This window comes from Camelus ferus, chromosome 11 (assembly GCF_009834535.1).
Source record: "Camelus ferus isolate YT-003-E chromosome 11, BCGSAC_Cfer_1.0, whole genome shotgun sequence".
Taxonomy (NCBI): Eukaryota; Metazoa; Chordata; class Mammalia; order Artiodactyla; family Camelidae; genus Camelus; species Camelus ferus.
Genome location: NC_045706.1, coordinates 65,232,461 through 65,250,283, shown reverse-complemented (window position 1 = coordinate 65,250,283; position 17,823 = coordinate 65,232,461). Strand labels below are relative to the sequence as shown.

At 40.6% G+C, this 17,823-nt stretch overlaps 1 protein-coding gene across 12 annotated transcripts in view; it reads left to right on the top strand.

The window, feature by feature from the left end:
* The window catches only part of LOC106730256 (cyclin-dependent kinase inhibitor 1C-like), a 45,265-nt gene extending 27,814 nt beyond the window's left edge, over nt 1-17,451 (top strand). Inside the window, exons 5-14 of one of the 12 annotated variants that reach the window (XR_004324079.1) lie at nt 2,774-2,880; nt 5,723-5,808; nt 8,688-8,746; nt 9,622-9,760; nt 10,174-10,232; nt 11,115-11,826; nt 12,249-12,307; nt 13,191-13,248; nt 13,592-13,679; nt 14,558-17,451. Coding sequence is in view for 2 of the 12 variants with exons in the window: in XM_032491800.1 (XP_032347691.1) it covers nt 2,822-2,880; nt 5,723-5,808; nt 8,688-8,746; nt 11,688-11,826; nt 12,249-12,307; nt 13,191-13,388 (600 nt within the window). In the remaining 10 variants the exon portion in view is untranslated. The other 11 variants (XR_004324077.1, XR_004324078.1, XR_004324080.1 and 8 more) reach the window with 11 other exon arrangements.
* The last annotated feature ends 372 nt before the right edge of the window (nt 17,452-17,823 follow it).

The following is a 17,823-nucleotide window of genomic DNA, read 5'->3' as shown; positions in this document are numbered from 1 at the left end:
CCGAGACATCATTTTTATGGGGACTCTAAGGAAATCACACTGGTGGTGAACAGGGGGTGAGTAAGTGGGAAATAAGAGAGAAGAACATATAATGAACTGACCAGTGTCCTATTCTGGCAGAAACAGCCACTTAGATTAGAGCCTAGACTTGGCTTTCAAATCTAGGATGTCTTGATGGGAAGTAAGGAATGCATGGATAATGAAATCAAGTTGCTTCTGAATTGACTAGTCCCTGTTCTACCGCTGTATACCCAGGAGAATGAAATGCAGTTTTGTTAAGTGACTTTCACGTCTCACACTTTTCTTTGTGCAATTCCTCAAATGAGAGGAGGAACTGGCCATGTGGGTAAGCGATGAGTCCGAACTGGTCGGTTGTCTCCTGTGCGAGTTCTCAGCTAAAATCGTGCCAGTGAACCACAATCACCTGGCAGCATTTACAAAAATGTACAAGCCTAGGCTCTCCCCTGAAGATTTTGATTGAAGAAATCTAGTAAGGCCTCGACACAGGTATTTAGAAAGATTTCCTTGAGATTCTGACACAACCCTTGGGTAAGAGCTATTGAATGGCTACGTGTAATACGTGTAAATTCACAGATCTCAAAAAGAAGACCTCTCTAGAAGAGTGGGAGTTTGACAGATGCTGCCTCCTTCAGTGCTCTCCTTTCCAGGCACATAAGCTTGACTTGACTTTTATCTGTCTCTACTTCTGTGCTTGACAAATTAAAACGAGTATTATTGGCAGTATCTGTGGGCTTGAAGAATAACTCCTTTTTCCTTCCAATCACTGATCATTCAGTGGCACTCAGAGAGTCTTAGAAATTTGCTTATGGTGAATGATTTAATAAGTAGAGCCCTTTAAGGATTTTGCATCTTTTGTTACCATCCAAGTCATTAGGCCAACAGGGTTTTCCTGACTGCAATAATAATAAATCATGACCCTTCCACTGGTTAAAGCTGTGTAACCAAATCATGCAATATATCAGGTAGATTCACTGAGCACCTGCATCATCAAAATGGTTTTTTTTTTTTAAATTGCAGTATACTTGATTTACAGAGTTGTGTTAGTTTCTGCTTTATAGTGGTGATTCAGTTATATATATATATATATATGTGTATATATATACACACCACACATATACATACACACACACATTTTCATATTGGCCACTTTGGTTTACTACAGGATGTTGCATACAAGGCCTTATACTGTACAGTGGGACCTTGTCATTTATCTATTTTATATGCAGTAGTTTGTATTTGCTAATCCCAAACTGCTAATTTATCCCTCCTCCACCACCTTTCCCATTTGGCAGCCATCAGTTTGTTTTCTACATCTGTGAGTCTGTTTCTGTTTCTTAAATAAGTTCATTGGTGTCAAAGTTTAGAGTCCACATATTAAGTGATATCACCTCAGATTTGTCTTTCCAACTTACCTCATTCAGTATGATAATCTCTGGGCCCATCGATGTTGTTGCAAATGGCATGATTTCATTGTTTTTATGGCTGAGTAGTATTCCATTCTATATGACTGTACCATGCAAGATGGCAGTTTTAAACATCAAAACCCAGGAAGTTACTAACAGAAGGGAATTGTTTTAATAGTGTAGTTTCAGCCATCTTATGAACTAAAGATCCATATGATTAACAATAAGGGAGATTGAGATACAGACTGTAGTCTGAGTAGGCATAGGAAAAATTCTTAAAGTGGGTATTATGAGTCTTAATAGCACTTTTTATGACATGTTGGGGCCCAGTTTTATTTTTATTTTATTATTTTTTTTTGTAGGACATACGATACTAAAGAAAGGAAAGGTTTTACATCCAAATATTTGCTTTTATACCCAACTGTTTGGAAGCACAGCAAACATAAAAACACGAGTGGGCTATAGACGAAACATGGCCCCTGGATATGTTCAGTTGGCCTCCACACATCGAGTCAACGTTTAAAATTTAGGAGACTTGTGCAGAAATCTACACTTCAGACTTCTCCTAAAGGAACAATTCTAGTGCCCAGTGTGGTCTGCTGTGCAGAGGCAACCCCTTGTCAGTGGGGTGTGTGGTCTCCACTTTACTGTCCTCACCTGGGACCTTCACTTAACACGGGTCCCCTACTTTGCCTCTGTAAGCATTTGACTTGACAATTCCTGTCTTATAGTATATTTTGATAATGATTTTGAGATTTTAAAGGCAGTCTGTATTGATTTATAATCTATTTCATATTATATAATAATCTCAAGCATGGGATTGAATCTTTCAAATTAGAACTTATAAGTTGATTTTTAAAACAAACTTTTTCTTTTCATGAATATGCAAATGATCATATTCCCATTAGAATGTCTGTAAACCTGATAAGGTTGGTCGTGGTCATAGCTGGATAGGTTATGCTCACTGAAGACAGCGTGATATCTTTCTCCTCCGCGTGGCTCCTTAAAGCTGCACTTGACTCAGCAGTTACATGGTTCCCTGTGGAGCAGCGCTGAGAGCGCTGAGCACAGTCACGGAGCAGTAAGGGGACGACAGACGGCCTGGCAGAAGCAGAAGTTCTTGGAACCAGTAAGTGCTTGAAGTGAGTTGTAGAGAATGACTTCACAGTGAATCTTTTGAAGTGGTCAAGGAGGAATGTTTTAGAGTAGGAGCACAGAGGGGTGAGGAGGAAAAGGCTACTTTTTATTTACTTTACATGACATGTTTATGTTCAGAGACTTACAAGTTTTTACTTTCAGTTTTGAAATATGTCATTTTGTACATTATACACTGTTTTTGCTGTTTACAGAATGACCTGACACCACTATTAGTTGCCATAAGGGAAAACAGGCAGTGAATGGCAGAATTTTTAAATGAAAAACAGGCAAATATACATGCAATTGAGAAGATGAAAAGGTACAGTAGTTTGTTCTCTTTAAAAAAAAAAACCTTTGATGTTGTTCTTGAGCAGTATCAGTCAGGAAAATTAAATTAATAAAAGGATTAACTTGGAATCCACACATCATTGGTTAGGTAGAAAAGCAGTTCTGCTGGGTGTCACAAAGAACAGAATAGAGCAGGATTCATCTTCCTTTAGAATATTGACTGATGTCATTTGCAACCTGATTCTTTTGATCATATGATCTCAGAGGTCAGGGAGATCACTTTCATTTCATTAGTATGAATTCCACTTTTAATTGACCTTATGATAGAACATTGAATTTCTGAATTCTTTTATAATAATTTTTAAATGTCTACTGTGTATAAATTTTTTCTTAAAAGATGAAGGTTAAACATAGAGGAATTTGTTTTGTCTTTTGGATGACTATTAGCTTGAAATGACTTTCTTTGAAGAATACTGATACTTTTATGTTATCACGTATGAGTATTCAACACCATTACCGGATCCTATAGACTCATCCGTTTTTATCGTTTTTCAATTCTTGTACATTTTGATGTTTTTATTTTTTAATTGATAATGGTAGAAAGAGGAAAGATAGCTTTAGTGATTGAATGAACATTTCCTTTAAAGCAGACAAACCAGTGGTAGATAATAGGAAAGAGTTGAGCTTTAGATCCAGACCAGGTTTAAGTCCTAGCTTTCCTGTTTGTCAGGTGTGTTCCCTGGGGAACATGACTTCTTATCAACAAATAGGTTTCCTGATACGTAAAGGAGGAGAGGAGTATGTCCTTTAAGGGGGGTTGTGTGTAAGAAATACATACGGTATTTAATTCAGTGCTGAGCACATGCTTCTCAGCATGATTCACTGCAACCATGACTATTTTTATGGCCATCCTCATTCATATTATTGTCTTAAGCCTGCAAACAGCTTTTCTTTTCCTGATCTCTAGCTGATTTTAAAGTATAATATTTCAGACTCAGTAAGAAATGGGGAAATCTTTATTTAAATCTTTACCTACTTGAAATAAGTGACCTCAGCATCGTTTCTTGTCCATCAGAGGACTTTAAATCTGCAACTTCATCTCTGTGTTACCCCAGTAGGACAGGGGGCTGCTTTTTTGTGGCTTGCTTTTGGCCTTGAGGTAGTTTGCTGAGATGAACACTTGAGCATGTATATGATCAGTCTTACAGAGATGGTCAAGATATAAACTTGGTAAAATATATCAAATTAGCTGTTTAAATAAGTTAAGTAAATTCCTCAGAGGAGGGGGTGAGTTTTCTTCTCTGATTTTAGAACAACCCTCATGCTTGCTGTAAGTGGTGAATCACCAAATATGATCAGGCTTCTTCTTCAACAAGCATTGATGTCTTTTCTCAAGATATCTAGGCATGGAGTGTAGAAGGATATACTCTTATTGGTGGTTTTAATATGTAAGTGTTTGCATTAAAATGGCTATGATCACTAAACTGAGGGTGAAACTAACTGTTACTTGTCACAGGACAGGTGAGAGTTCCGAGTTGGGTGCAGGCAGTTGGGGGATGGCAGTGAGCTGTGCCACATCATGAGCTGGAAATCATGCTGAAGGCCAGACTAGTGAGATGCAGCAGTGGCCCAGGATTCTTTATCTCAGGGTCTATGAGCCCTTTATCCTTCAGCATCCTTGTGTTCTTTATTTCATTCCAAGTGTATCCCTTATGCATGGGGTACAAACAGTATCATAACTGATTTTTCTAAGTAGCTATTTGGGTCTTAAAATGTTTAGTTGAGCAGAAAATCCTGTCTTTTGCCTTGAGGACTTTCTTCTGTACTCTTCCTCTGGAATCTTCCGAGAAGCGAAGGGATTCCCCGAGATCAAAGTGACAACTGTCTTCCACAAGTCACTGGGGTTGGGGTGGGGAGGAGGGCTTTCTAACCATTCTGTTGTTTCCCTCAATTCTGTTGCTGCAGCGTCAGTATGAAAACTGGTCTTAACAGGGTCTCGTTGGCAGCTGGGTCTGCGCTCTGCATGTTGCTCTCTAAAGACCTTTAATAAAATCATTTTAAAAGAAGAAAACAGAAAGTGTCTCTGCGGTTGGTCCTGTTTGACCTCTCCCGGGATGCCCTTGCTGACCCACATTTCTCAGCCTTCCTGGTGACCCACACTTAGACTGCAGAGCGACAGCTTGTTTAGTTCTCATGCATTGCTTGTGTGATGTCCTATATTTATAAATTTAGCTACAAAGTATGTAATAGCTGAGGTGCCCTGAATTATAAACCCTGAAAAAAGGGCTGCTCATCACCATAACTTGGAACATTTTTCTTAAAACTGCAACCTTTGAATGTTCCACCTATGAAAAAAGCACACATTGGTTTTATCCGGGATGCTAAAATAGTTCTGGCATTAAAGTTCAAGAAGGATTTATTCCATTCCTTCACTGTTTCTCGGAGCATTTTGGGGTTATATTATGTCATGAAATCCTCTGAATACTGTTGGAAATTAAGGCAGTAAGCTCCCAGTTTTATAGAGGAAGACTTTGAGCTGATTAGAAACAACTTTTCCAGGAACAAATAGCTGTTGGTTTCAGAACTCAGACTTCTGAGTTCAAGATCCTTTCCATATGTCAGGCTAAATCTAGTTCACTCAGTGAGCTATCCGGCCCTCAATTCATGACTACTTCACCTTACTTTTTTTCTCCTTCAATTGCATGCTAAAAGAAAAGCTTATAGAACTTACAAATTTGAGGTATATAGGACCACTGAAGTTTTGATATTAGCTCTGCTATTGTCTGAAATAATGTAAGAATTTAATATATTTGGTAATTATTTTCATATTGGCATTCAAGAGTAATATTTATCAATTCCTTTTTTTTACATAGCAATCACCAATGGATTTCTGAACACAAAGACGAAAAGAGATGTGAAACGCCTTTTCAAGATACCAATCCAGATAAGACTCCTGATTGTAAGTTACTCTCTGTGGTCCTGCCATAGATGAAGAAAGTAAGAGTGAGGAAGTATTGATCATGACAGAGCAGTGAAAAAACCAGTGTGGAAATTTCATGTATATCTTGAGTTTTAAAGTTAACTTCTCCCTTAATGTTCTAGTATTCAAAATTATTTAGGAAGTTAATTGTAGGTAATTTAAACCCTGAAACAGTGTTGTCTGGAAAGAATTTCACTTATTTAAACACAACCCCTGAAATCCCATATTCTTTCTTTGTGTAAAGAAGAAAAACAGATTTTTAAGTTTGTTGTACATGTCCTCCATCAACCACATCATAACACATTGGACTTCTTACAGAATTGGATCTATAATGTTTACAACAAATGGGTTACACTTAGGAAATGAATATTAGTTATTGCATAGTGACTCATCTCACTTAAAAAGTTACTATCTTTAAAACTGGGAAGTCAGCAATCCCTTCCTGGTACTCTAAACAAACGGCAAACAGTGAGCACTGCCAAGCTGAGCCAGTGCAGCACACCAGTAAGAGAGAGTTTTTGAAAAGTCCCCAGCGACAGTACAGAAGTCCGGAAAGCAGTGCCTTATGGAGAAGCACTGGTCACTTTTCCCATCCTTATACCAACCAGGTCTCCCTCTTACCAACTTCATGCCTCATAAGTGCAAACAGAATGGGATATGTTGACCTAATGAGAACCAGATATTTTCTTCTTCTCTTTCTCCTCCTCCCTCTTCCTCTTCTTTTTGGATACTTGTCATGAAACTAATTTTGTTAGAACAAGCTGCTCTGTTGCCATCAGTTAAAGGATTTTCATCATAAATATTCAAATAGCTCAACTCAGGACTTAAGAAATTCCAGTAAAAGCACAAAAATGCTTCACATGAACATGAACACTGCTGTGCTGCCTGGGTGAGAGCCCTGGCGTTTGCACAGTCTGCAGTGTGTGAGGGCCCCTGGAACATAGCAGGCCTCTAGCAAGCAAAGTGCTTCTGGCGGTTGGCGTTACATGTTATAGGAGACACAAAGATGGAATTGGTAACTTTTGTCTTTAAGGTAATCATAATACAATAAAGTTGTCCCTGGCTGTTTTCTGTATTTTTTTAAATAGAATTTTGAAAGAAAGCATTTTCATTTATCTGATAATTATTTATCACTGTTTAAATCATTTTTTCCCATGTAAATGGCTGTCAAGTGTCTTGTAGGTACTAAGCACGAACCTGACGTAACAAAATGCAAACATTTAACACGCAGCCCCGTCCCCCAGGAGCGTGTCACTTATCGTCATGTTTGTGATTCCCTCTCGGTGACTCTGCTCCCTGTGTCCCAGGGCCCCTAGGGCTTCCTAAGTTTCTGTCTGTATCTTTCTTTGGTATTTCATATGTGCCTAATACTTAAATAAAGTTCATGGTGAGGAAATGCCTTTTGAAAAAGTGGGTAGGATTTAAGGGAAGCATGCAGAGCGAGTAGAAGTTTGCTGGGAAGCAGACAGAAGGACAATATTTGGTAGTAGGAACATCTTTCAAGATGACATTTGGCCAAAGGAACAGCAGTGCAGAGGCAAAGATGTGCCAGGGAATTCAAGAGGATTCATGAGTTTCATGTTGTTGGTCCAAAAAGGATGCCATGGGCCTGGTTGGGAACAAGGTGAATACGCAGCTCAGGAATGCTCCGGAAAGCCCTTTTAGTTCTATAGAGAAGAGTACGTCTCCTGTACACCCTGGGGAAATATATCGGAATGCTGCTTGCTGTAAAGAATAATAGGCCTGAGGGGCAGTGGCTAAAACAAGAGGAAGCAGGATTGTTTAGATGGTTCATTGATGCCATCAGCATCCCAGATGTTGTCCCTCCTTCAGCTGTGAGGCTGGTGGTGGTTGATGTCTCCTTCCCTGGTCTGCTGGTTAGCAGCAGGTCCCAGCATCATATTCTCACATGACAATATCCAAAGGCCGGAAGGGCTCCTTTTGTCTACCTGTTTTCCTACAAATAGGAAGAACAGTGAGATGCTTATAATAGATTTCCCTGAACATTTTACTGGCAGGGTTATATCACATACTCATTCCTAAATAAGCCTCTGGTAAAGGAAAGGTAGTTCCACTGATTATCTTAGAATAGTGAATTCTCTTTTCAGAGCTGGGGATATTGGGATAAAATAATATCAAAGTCAAGTTGCAATTGTGCAGCAAGAAGGAAGAAAAAGAGTGGCTGTCAGGTTGGAAGTCAGCAATATGTGCTGCAGGGATTCCATGGGGAATTTTGAGCACAAGAGCAAGAAGATTAGATTTGAATATTAGGGCTCTCTGGTCATGACCTAAAGCATAGGAAGGGGTGACCAAGCCAGAAATAGAGAAACAAGAAAATGGTACTGACACCATGAAGATGCTCCAGAGGAGCCACCAGATGAAAAGAAGTTGACCTTTGTGGATGGAAAAGACAACACTGACATGGCCAGTAAATTAGTGAACATCTATGGAGTTTGATTTTTCTTCTCTCTGTGCTTAAAAGCTACTATAGGGCGAGGGAAGGGAATAGCTGATTGGTAGATGGATGGGATGCTTCGGATGCAGGATTTCCTGGGTTGAATCCCGAATACCTCCATAGAAAAAGAAAAGAAAGAAAAAGAAAGGCTAGTGTAAAATATCTGAAGACTGTAGATCCATTTACCACATCCATTACTGTTTGCTGTCCTTTTGCCAGCTGTCTTCATACATATCCCAACCACAACCAGGTTTTTCTACAAGGAAATGCTTCAACCCTCTGAAATTCTTTTGTGCAACATTGTTTTATGGAAATCTTGTTGAATGGAGATAGACCTACATGTGTGTGTATAATAGACAGTGGTCAATGTTGTCATTAATAAATGTGTGACTACATTCTCTAGGTGAAACATCAGCTTTCTACTCAACAGAGGAGGAAGATGCACCTTCTCCTGATACGGAGGTACTGTCTCCTTTTGTTACTTTTCTTCTTCTTTTAATATGTAACCATCTAGGGTTGTTAAAACATAAGCGGATGGATGCTTTGACTTTGCATTCTGACATTTACATTTTCCCATCACAATTCACATATTTTCTAATCTACAGTTAATACTGGCATTCTGTGCTTTCGGTCATGCGAGTGCATGGTACACTTGTGTTAATTTTCCACGCTCATCTACTGAAAGTCGTGTTTATACCTAAATTCTTTGCTTGGAATACTTTGCCGTTACACATTAGTGCAAAGTTTTAAATATAAATAGTTCCCTGTGCAAACTTGGTGTATTTTGAAGATTCTTCTGTTTTGGCCTTTATTACACTCCTCAATTTTGGATCCATCAAGTGATGTCTCTTATGGAGTCTTGCAAATGGGGTCTTTGCATCCCATTCCCACTAAGTGTGTTCTAGTTTCCCATATGAGTTTTACACTGTTTCCAATCATGTCCATTTACTCAAGCTGCCCTTCTTCAAATCCCGTTCCCTTCCCCTCTGCACTTGGCCTCTCTTTGAAAACACAGCCCGGTCTTCCCAGCATTCCCTGAGCCAACACATGCACCACACTCTTCTCTCCTTTGTGCCCTGAGTGTCCGTTGACTTGAGTTGTACAGCTTTTGAATGGTCCTTTTGTGCGCTGATTGGTTTTCACGTGTCCCTGCCTCTGGTACAAGAGCAGAATCTGTCTTTCGTTTGCATTGCCAGCTTTTCCCAGGATAATGCCTATGATGTGGTAGATACAGTAAATATTTTCTGTCTCACTGACTGAGAGCCTGAATGGCCAAATCATGAGTATGATGGCTTCTGAAGGTGGGTTTTTAATATTCTTTTGTTTTGTTTTTATAGGAAGGGGTGACCAAGGCAGAAATTGAGAAAGATGAACCTGGTACTGAAATGGATGCAGACGATGAAGGTGGTTGAGAGGAGCCAACAGATGAGAAGGAATTGACGTCTGTGGGTGGAACAAACAAAGCTGACATGTCCAGTAAGCTAGTGAACATTGATGGAGTTTGACTTTTCTTATCCCTGTGCTTAAAAGTTACTGTGGGGTCAGGGAAGGGTGTACCTGATTTGTAGATGGATGGCATGCTTCGGATGCAGTAGTTGCATCGCCGGACCTCCATTCAAACAAAGAAATGAAATGCTAATCTAAAATATCTGAAGACTGTAGATCCAGATACCATATGCAGTACTGTTTGTTTTCCTTTTGCCCACTGTCTTCCTACATAGCCCAACCACGACCAGGTTTTCCTTCAAGAAAATGCTTCAGCCCTCAGAAATTCTTTTGTGCCCCGTTATTTTACGGAAAGATTCTTGAACTGAGATAGACTTATATGTGTGTGTACAATGGACAGTGGTCAATGTTGTCATCAACGTATATGTGACTACGTTCTCTAGGTGAAACATCACCCTGCTACTCGGGAGAAGCCGAAGACGCACAGTCTCCCGATGAGGAGGTACTGTCTCCTTTTGTTATTTTTCTTCTTCTTTTAATATCTAACCATTGAGGGTCGTTAAAACATAAGCGGATGGATGCCCTGACTTTGGGTTCTGATGTTTGCGTTTTCCCATCTCAATTCTTGACTTATGTTTTCCAGTCTACAATTAGTCAAGTCCGTTTGTGCTTTCGGTCACGCCAGTGCATAGTACACTTGTGTTAATTTTCCATGCTCACCTACTGGAATCAGTGTCTATATCTAAGTTCTTTGCTAGGAGTACTTTTCTGTTATATATTAGTACAAGTTATTGAATACAGATAGTTCTCTATGAAAGCTTGTTGTAGTTTGAAGATTCTTCTGTTTTGTTTTGGTCTTTATTGCACTCTTCAATTTTGGATCCATCAAATGATGTCTCTTATGGAGTCCTGCAAATGGGGTCTTTCCATTCCACTCCCACTCAGTGTGTTCTAGTTTTCCATGTGAGTTTTCTGCTGTTTCCAACCTCGTCCACTTGCTAAAGCTGCCCTTCCTCGAATCCCTTTCCCTGCCCCCTCTGCACTGAGCCTGTCTTTTAAGACACAGTCCGGTCTTCCCAGCATTCCCCGAGCCAAGACCTGCCCCAGACTCTTCTCTCCTTTGTGCCCTGACTATCCATTGACTTCAGTGGTAGAGCTGTTGGATGACCCTTTTCTGTGCTGATTGGTTTTCACGTGTCCCTGCCTCTGGTACAACACAGAGCAGAATCTGTCTTTCGTGTGTATTCCCGGCTTTTGCCAGGATAATGCCTATGATGTGATAGATTCAGTAAATATTTTCTGTCTCACTGACTGATACACTGAATGGTCAAGTGCGAAGTATGATGGTTTCTCAAGGTGGGGTTTGTTTTGTTTTGTTTCACAGGAAGTTTCAACTGAGCCAGAAACTGAAAAAGAAGAAGATGTTACTGAATCTCTTGAAGGTCCTACAGAGGAATCAACTGTTCAGGCCAAAATGACTTTTGATGAAGGAGTTTTTATATTTATCTTATTTTTATGTAGCATTTACTTGATATTTGTAGTGTTATATAAACCTACGCTTGGTGACATGTGGCCGGGTTAAATGTTGTATACTGCATTGTATCCGTTTGTTTGTGTCTTTTAAGACACAGTCCGGTCTTCCCAGCATTCCCCGAGCCAAGACCTGCCCCAGACTCTTCTCTCCTTTGTGCCCTGACTATCCATTGACTTCAGTTGTAGAGCTGTTGGATGACCCTTTTCTGTGCTGATTGGTTTTCACATGTCCCTGCCTCTGGTACAACGCAGAGCAGAATCTGTCTTCCGTGTGTATTCCCAGCTTTTGCCAGGATAATGCCTGTGATTTGATAGACACAGTAAATATTTTCTGTCTCACTGACTGAGAGCCTGAATGGCCAAGTCATGAGTATGATGGCTTCTGAAGGTGGGTTTTTAATATTCTTTTGTTTTGTTTTTATAGGAAGGGGTGACCGAGGCAGAAATTGAAAAAGATGAACCTGGTACTGAAACGGATGCAGGCGATGAAGGTGGTCCAAAGGAGCCAACAGATGAGAAGGAATTGACGTCTGTGGATGGAACAGACAAACCTGACATGTCCGGTAAGCTAGTGAACATTTATTGAGTTTGACTTTTCTTATCCCTGTGCTTAAAAGCTACGATCGGGCCAGGCTTGGGTATAGCTGATTGGTAGTTGGATGGCATGCTTCGGATGCAGGAGTTCCTGGGTTCAATCCCCAGTACCTCCGCTAAAAGGAAGAAATGAAAATCCAGCACACAGTATCTGAAGAGTGTAGATCCAGATACCACATCCATTACTGTTTGTTTTCCTTTTGCCAGCTGTCTTCCTACATGGCCCAGCCACGACCAGGTTTTTCTTTAAGAAAATGCTTCAGCCCTCAGAAATTCTTTTGTGCCCCGTTATTTTATGGAAAGATTCTTGAATTGAGATAGACTTATATGTGTGTGTACAATGGACAGTGGTCAATGTTGTCATCAACGTATGTGTGACTACGTTCTCTAGGTGAAACATCACCCTGCTACTCGGGAGAAGCCGAAGACGCACAGTCTCCCGATGAGGAGGTACTGTCTCCTTTTGTTATTTTTCTTCTTCTTTTAATATCTAACCATTGAGGGTCGTTAAAACATAAGCGGATGGATGCCCTGACTTTGGGTTCTGATGTTTGCGTTTTCCCATCTCAATTCTTGACTTATGTTTTCCAGTCTACAATTAGTCAAGTCCGTTTGTGCTTTCGGTCACGCCAGTGCATAGTACACTTGTGTTAATTTTCCATGCTCACCTACTGGAATCAGTGTCTATATCTAAGTTCTTTGCTAGGAGTACTTTTCTGTTATATATTAGTACAAGTTATTGAATACAGATAGTTCTCTATGAAAGCTTGTTGTAGTTTGAAGATTCTTCTGTTTTGTTTTGGTCTTTATTGCACTCTTCAATTTTGGATCCATCAAATGATGTCTCTTATGGAGTCCTGCAAATGGGGTCTTTCCATTCCACTCCCACTCAGTGTGTTCTAGTTTTCCATGTGAGTTTTCTGCTGTTTCCAACCTCGTCCACTTGCTAAAGCTGCCCTTCCTCGAATCCCTTTCCCTGCCCCCTCTGCACTGAGCCTGTCTTTTAAGACACAGTCCGGTCTTCCCAGCATTCCCCGAGCCAAGACCTGCCCCAGACTCTTCTCTCCTTTGTGCCCTGACTATCCATTGACTTCAGTGGTAGAGCTGTTGGATGACCCTTTTCTGTGCTGATTGGTTTTCACGTGTCCCTGCCTCTGGTACAACACAGAGCAGAATCTGTCTTTCGTGTGTATTCGCGGCTTTTGCCAGGATAATGCCTATGATGTGATAGATTCAGTAAATATTTTCTGTCTCACTGACTGATACACTGAATGGTCAAGTGCGTAAGTATGATGGTTTCTCAAGGTGGGGTTTGTTTTGTTTTGTTTCACAGGAAGTTTCAACTGAGCCAGAAACTGAAAAAGAAGAAGATGTTACTGAATCTCTTGAAGGTCCTACAGAGGAATCAACTGTTCAGGCCAAAATGACTTTTGATGAAGGAGTTTTTATATTTATCTTATTTTTATGTAGCATTTACTTGATATTTGTAGTGTTATATAAACCTACGCTTGGTGACATGTGGCCGGGTTAAATGTTGTATACTGCATTGTATCCGTTTGTTTGTGTCTTTTAAGACACAGTCCGGTCTTCCCAGCATTCCCCGAGCCAAGACCTGCCCCAGACTCTTCTCTCCTTTGTGCCCTGACTATCCATTGACTTCAGTTGTAGAGCTGTTGGATGACCCTTTTCTGTGCTGATTGGTTTTCACATGTCCCTGCCTCTGGTACAACGCAGAGCAGAATCTGTCTTTCGTGTGTATTCCCGGCTAACATCACCCTGCTACTCTGGAGAAGCTGAAGACGCACAGCCTCCCGATGAGAAGGTACCATCCTTGTGTTAGTTTTCTTCTTGTCTAATATCTAAGCATCAAAGAGCGTTAAAACATAAGCGGTTGGATGCCCTGACTTTGCGTTCTGATGTTTGCATTTTCCCATCCCAATTCTTGACTAGCATTTTCTAATCTACAACTAATAATGTCATTCTGTGCTTTGGGTTTTGTGAATGCACAGTACAGTTGTGTGAATTTTCCACTCTCGCCTAGAGAAAGCAGTGTCTGTATCTAAATTTTTTGCTTCAAATATTTTTCTGTTATAGATTAGTACAAGTTATTGAATATAGATAGTTCCCTGTGTACGTTCGGTGTAGTTTAAAGTTTCTACTGTTTTTCTTGTATTTTTTGCACTCCTCATTTTCGATTAATCGACTGTTGTCGCTTACTGAATCTTGCAAATGGGGTCTTTCCATTCCTTTCCCATTCAGTGTGTTCCAGTTTTCCATGTGACTTCTTATGCTGTTTCCCACCTCATCCTTTTACTCTAGCTGCCTTTCTTTGAATCCCTTTCCCTGCCCCCTCTGCACTCTGCCTGTCTTTGAAGACACAGTCCGGTCTTCCCAGCATTCCCCGGGCCAATACCTGCCACAGAATCTTCTCTCCTATGTGTGCTAACTGTCCGTTGAGTTCAGTTGTAGAGCTGTTGGATGACCCTTTTCTGTTCTGGTTGGTTTTCACGTGTCCCTGCCTCTGGTACAACACAGAGCAGAATCTGTCTTTCGTGTGTATTCCCGGCTTTTGCCAGGATAATGCCTATGATGTGATAGATTCAGTAAATATTTTCTGTCTTACTGACTGATACACTGAATGGTCAAGTGTATAAGTATGATGGTTTCTCAAGGTGGGGTTTGTTTTGTTTTGTTTCACAGGAAGTTTCAACTGAGCCAGAAACTGAAAAAGAAGAATATGATACTGAATCTCTTGAAGGTCCTTCAGAGGAATCAACTGTTCAGGACAAAATGACTTTTGATGAAGAGTTTTTATATTTTATTTTTATGTAGCATTTATTTGATATTTGTAGTGTCATATAAACCTACACTTGATGACGTGTGGCTGGGTTAAATGTTATATACTGCATTGTATCCGTTTGTTAATTCTTTCCCCTCGATTGATTAAACCCGTCTGTATAGCTCAAAAACCTGTGGTTTGTATTTGTATGGTTTCCATTTTGGTTCTTAAACTATGTGTTCTCAAATTTCAGAAGTATTGTTTGTCATCCTGTTTCCATAGTTGTGTTTTTGGTATAAATGGATGTGTTAAATTTTACAGTGATTTAGAGAAAAACATTTGATTAAAATGAATAGTGTTTTTGTTTTTGTTCTTTTATTTTTTCTGTTTTCATCTCTTTAACTTTTAAAACATATCCCTGCTTCCTTTGAAGTGTTATTATATGTTCATGTAGATCTGCAGGGACATTTCAGGAGAAAGAACAGTATGGTAAGCAATACAAAATATGTCGGTTTCTTATACCAACAGTTGATTCAGTCATGTTATATTCAGGGCCACCCCTAATTATAGGAATGGATTCTTTTCCTCGAACTGTGTGAGCTGTATGCACTGTTTCCTGTTTTTAAATGTACCTACCCACCCCCCCATCTCCAGTGTTTTCTCACCCTTTATGCAGTTTTTCACTCAGTTGAATCCTCAAGGGGGCCCCACTGCAGATCTCCAAGGTCCTTTCTGTGTTCCGCTCCCTCCTCTCTAGCCCTCTCTCCTCTGATCTCTATCTGCATTGGTTTCGCCAGACTCCCTACTTCATCACGTCGACTGAGGGAGTCTGGTGGACCCTCCTACCTTCGTTCCCTGTCCCTGTGTCACGGCCTGGATATTCTCCCAAGCCCGTGCACTGGGGCGTTCGGTAGACTCACTTCATGTGTTTTTAGGGATAACTGTCCTTCATTGCCTGAAGTCCTTTGTCTTAAAGATTGTTTTTTCATGTATTTTATCTGTTTTGGTTTTGCTTGTTTCAAGGAGGCAGGCCCGTCAGTGCCTGTTCCTCTGTCTTGCCTGGAAGCCGCCTGCAGGAGGCCTCGGTCACCGCTCTAGGTGGGCTGCTTCCTCCTGGGCTTAGTGGCTTCCTGCTCATCCTTCATTCTCAGTGTGACCATCTCTTCCCTGGGGAGTCTTCCCTGGGCCCAGTCCAGACCAAGCCCTGTTATGTGATCATAGAGCTCTCTTTTCTTATAGTAGCCATCTGAATTTATAACTATTTTATTTGTGATTCTCTTCTACTAGACTGTACACTAAAGGGGAGCCAGGGGTCTTGTCTGTTTTATCTTCAGAGCTTAGTAGAATGTCTTCCACATTATAGACGCTCAGTATATACAATTGTTCAATCTATGGATGAGTGAATGTGAAAGTGCACAATCCTTTATACACAAAAGTTACTCATATCTTTATTTCTATTTTTTATTTCCTCCTAATGAAGATTACGGTAGCTTATTGAAAATTCAGTATGCAATTCTTTCATATAGAAAATGAATAGAACTCAAAAAAGCAGTGTGAACTACTTACAGGGAAAATTCAGAAATTGGAAAAGAAGCTTAATAGGCTATGAAAGGAGCTGTCAGAAACTAAAGGAATGAAATCACAGAACATGAAAAAGTGGTGTGGGAACGAGAGCTCTGTAGCTGAGGCATTGAATTTCTTGTTTTTAAAGAAACATTTGAACTCTTTATATTTGCTTTAATACTACAGATATGTAGGAGAAGTTTTATAATTGCTAACTTACCTTTTGGGATTTTACAGGAGAAAAAATTTCATTAGTATTGTGGAGTATGAAATTCTTGGAAGTAATACAGCAAGATAAATATACACATACATACATACATATATATATACACTATATCTTTAAAATATCTTTGATCCGTATTTGTCAATTGTTCTCGAGAAAGTTTATGTTATTTTACATTCCCACGTGTAGGATTAGAAAAATGGCCATTTTTCTCAAGACAAAGTTAAAACAGTATGCAATTTTATTCTTAACATGAATGGGTGGAATAAAAAATAAAATGAAAAGTGACTGTTGACTAGTTTATTCAGCATCCCTCTCATACAGAGAGAAAATTAATACAACGGTCTTTACTGAAAGCACAGATTACTCTTTATTGTTTAATTAACATGGATCCTGTCTTGTTCCAGAAGTGATTCTAAAAGGATTTATTAAATAGATAATAATCAAGGTAAGTTTAAAGTGTTGTGAAAGAAGAAACATAAAACTTGGAGGGGGGAGGGTATATACCTCAGTGGTAGTGTGTGCCTTGCATGCATGAGGTCCTGTGTTCAATCCCCAATACCTCCCTCAAAAAGTAGAAATAAATAAAGCTAATTACCTCCCCCCACAAAAAAGAAAAAAAACCTAAGAAAAAAATGTAGGGCAACAGGGAGTAGACTCCCCAGCCTAGCCTTGGAGGATAGTAATTTGCGGATCTCTGCTCTGTAAAAGACATCTGCAGGTGTTACCTTACACCTAGGTGCCAGTCACCCAGCAGGGGCACAGGAGCAATCTCTTTGGATGCCCACCTGCAGGAAGTCATGACATCACAGGCTTTTGCACACCTCCCCCTACCATGTGTCCAGTGCCCCAGGAGGCTGAAAAGGGACATTCTAGGGCCCCTCTTCAGGCTCACTTACAGGTAGAAGCCATTCAGTCCAGCCCTGCCTGGAAACCTCTGTCCAAAGGCTAGGGGAAGCACCAGGCCCCTGTTCTCTCAAACCACCGCTTTCTGTCATGGGATCCATGTGCCTGTGGGAGTTAGCACCCACAAGCCTGAAACTTGAACACAAGGGTTCTCACCCTGCTAGTCACCATGCACCGTGCTCCTGAGAATGGCTGGAGACCACAAATCCAACCTCTCCTGCAGTCACCAGCTCCCAAACACTCCCCTGCATCCCCTCACTCCACCCACAGCACCCTCGTCACACCTCCACTGTGGTGAATCTGACTCCAAAGCTGGAGGCAGACATTCCTCCTCTGTGCTGACCCGGGAATCCAGCAAAGGCACCTCTATCCATCTGTGCTTACCTGCCTGGCATCCCTGGCCCACTCTCTGTACCTGGCGTTGCCTGAGGCTTTCCCAGGAGACTCCTCTTACCCTCCCACCGCCTCTAAGGCTGTCCCAGGGTTCCCCTTCAC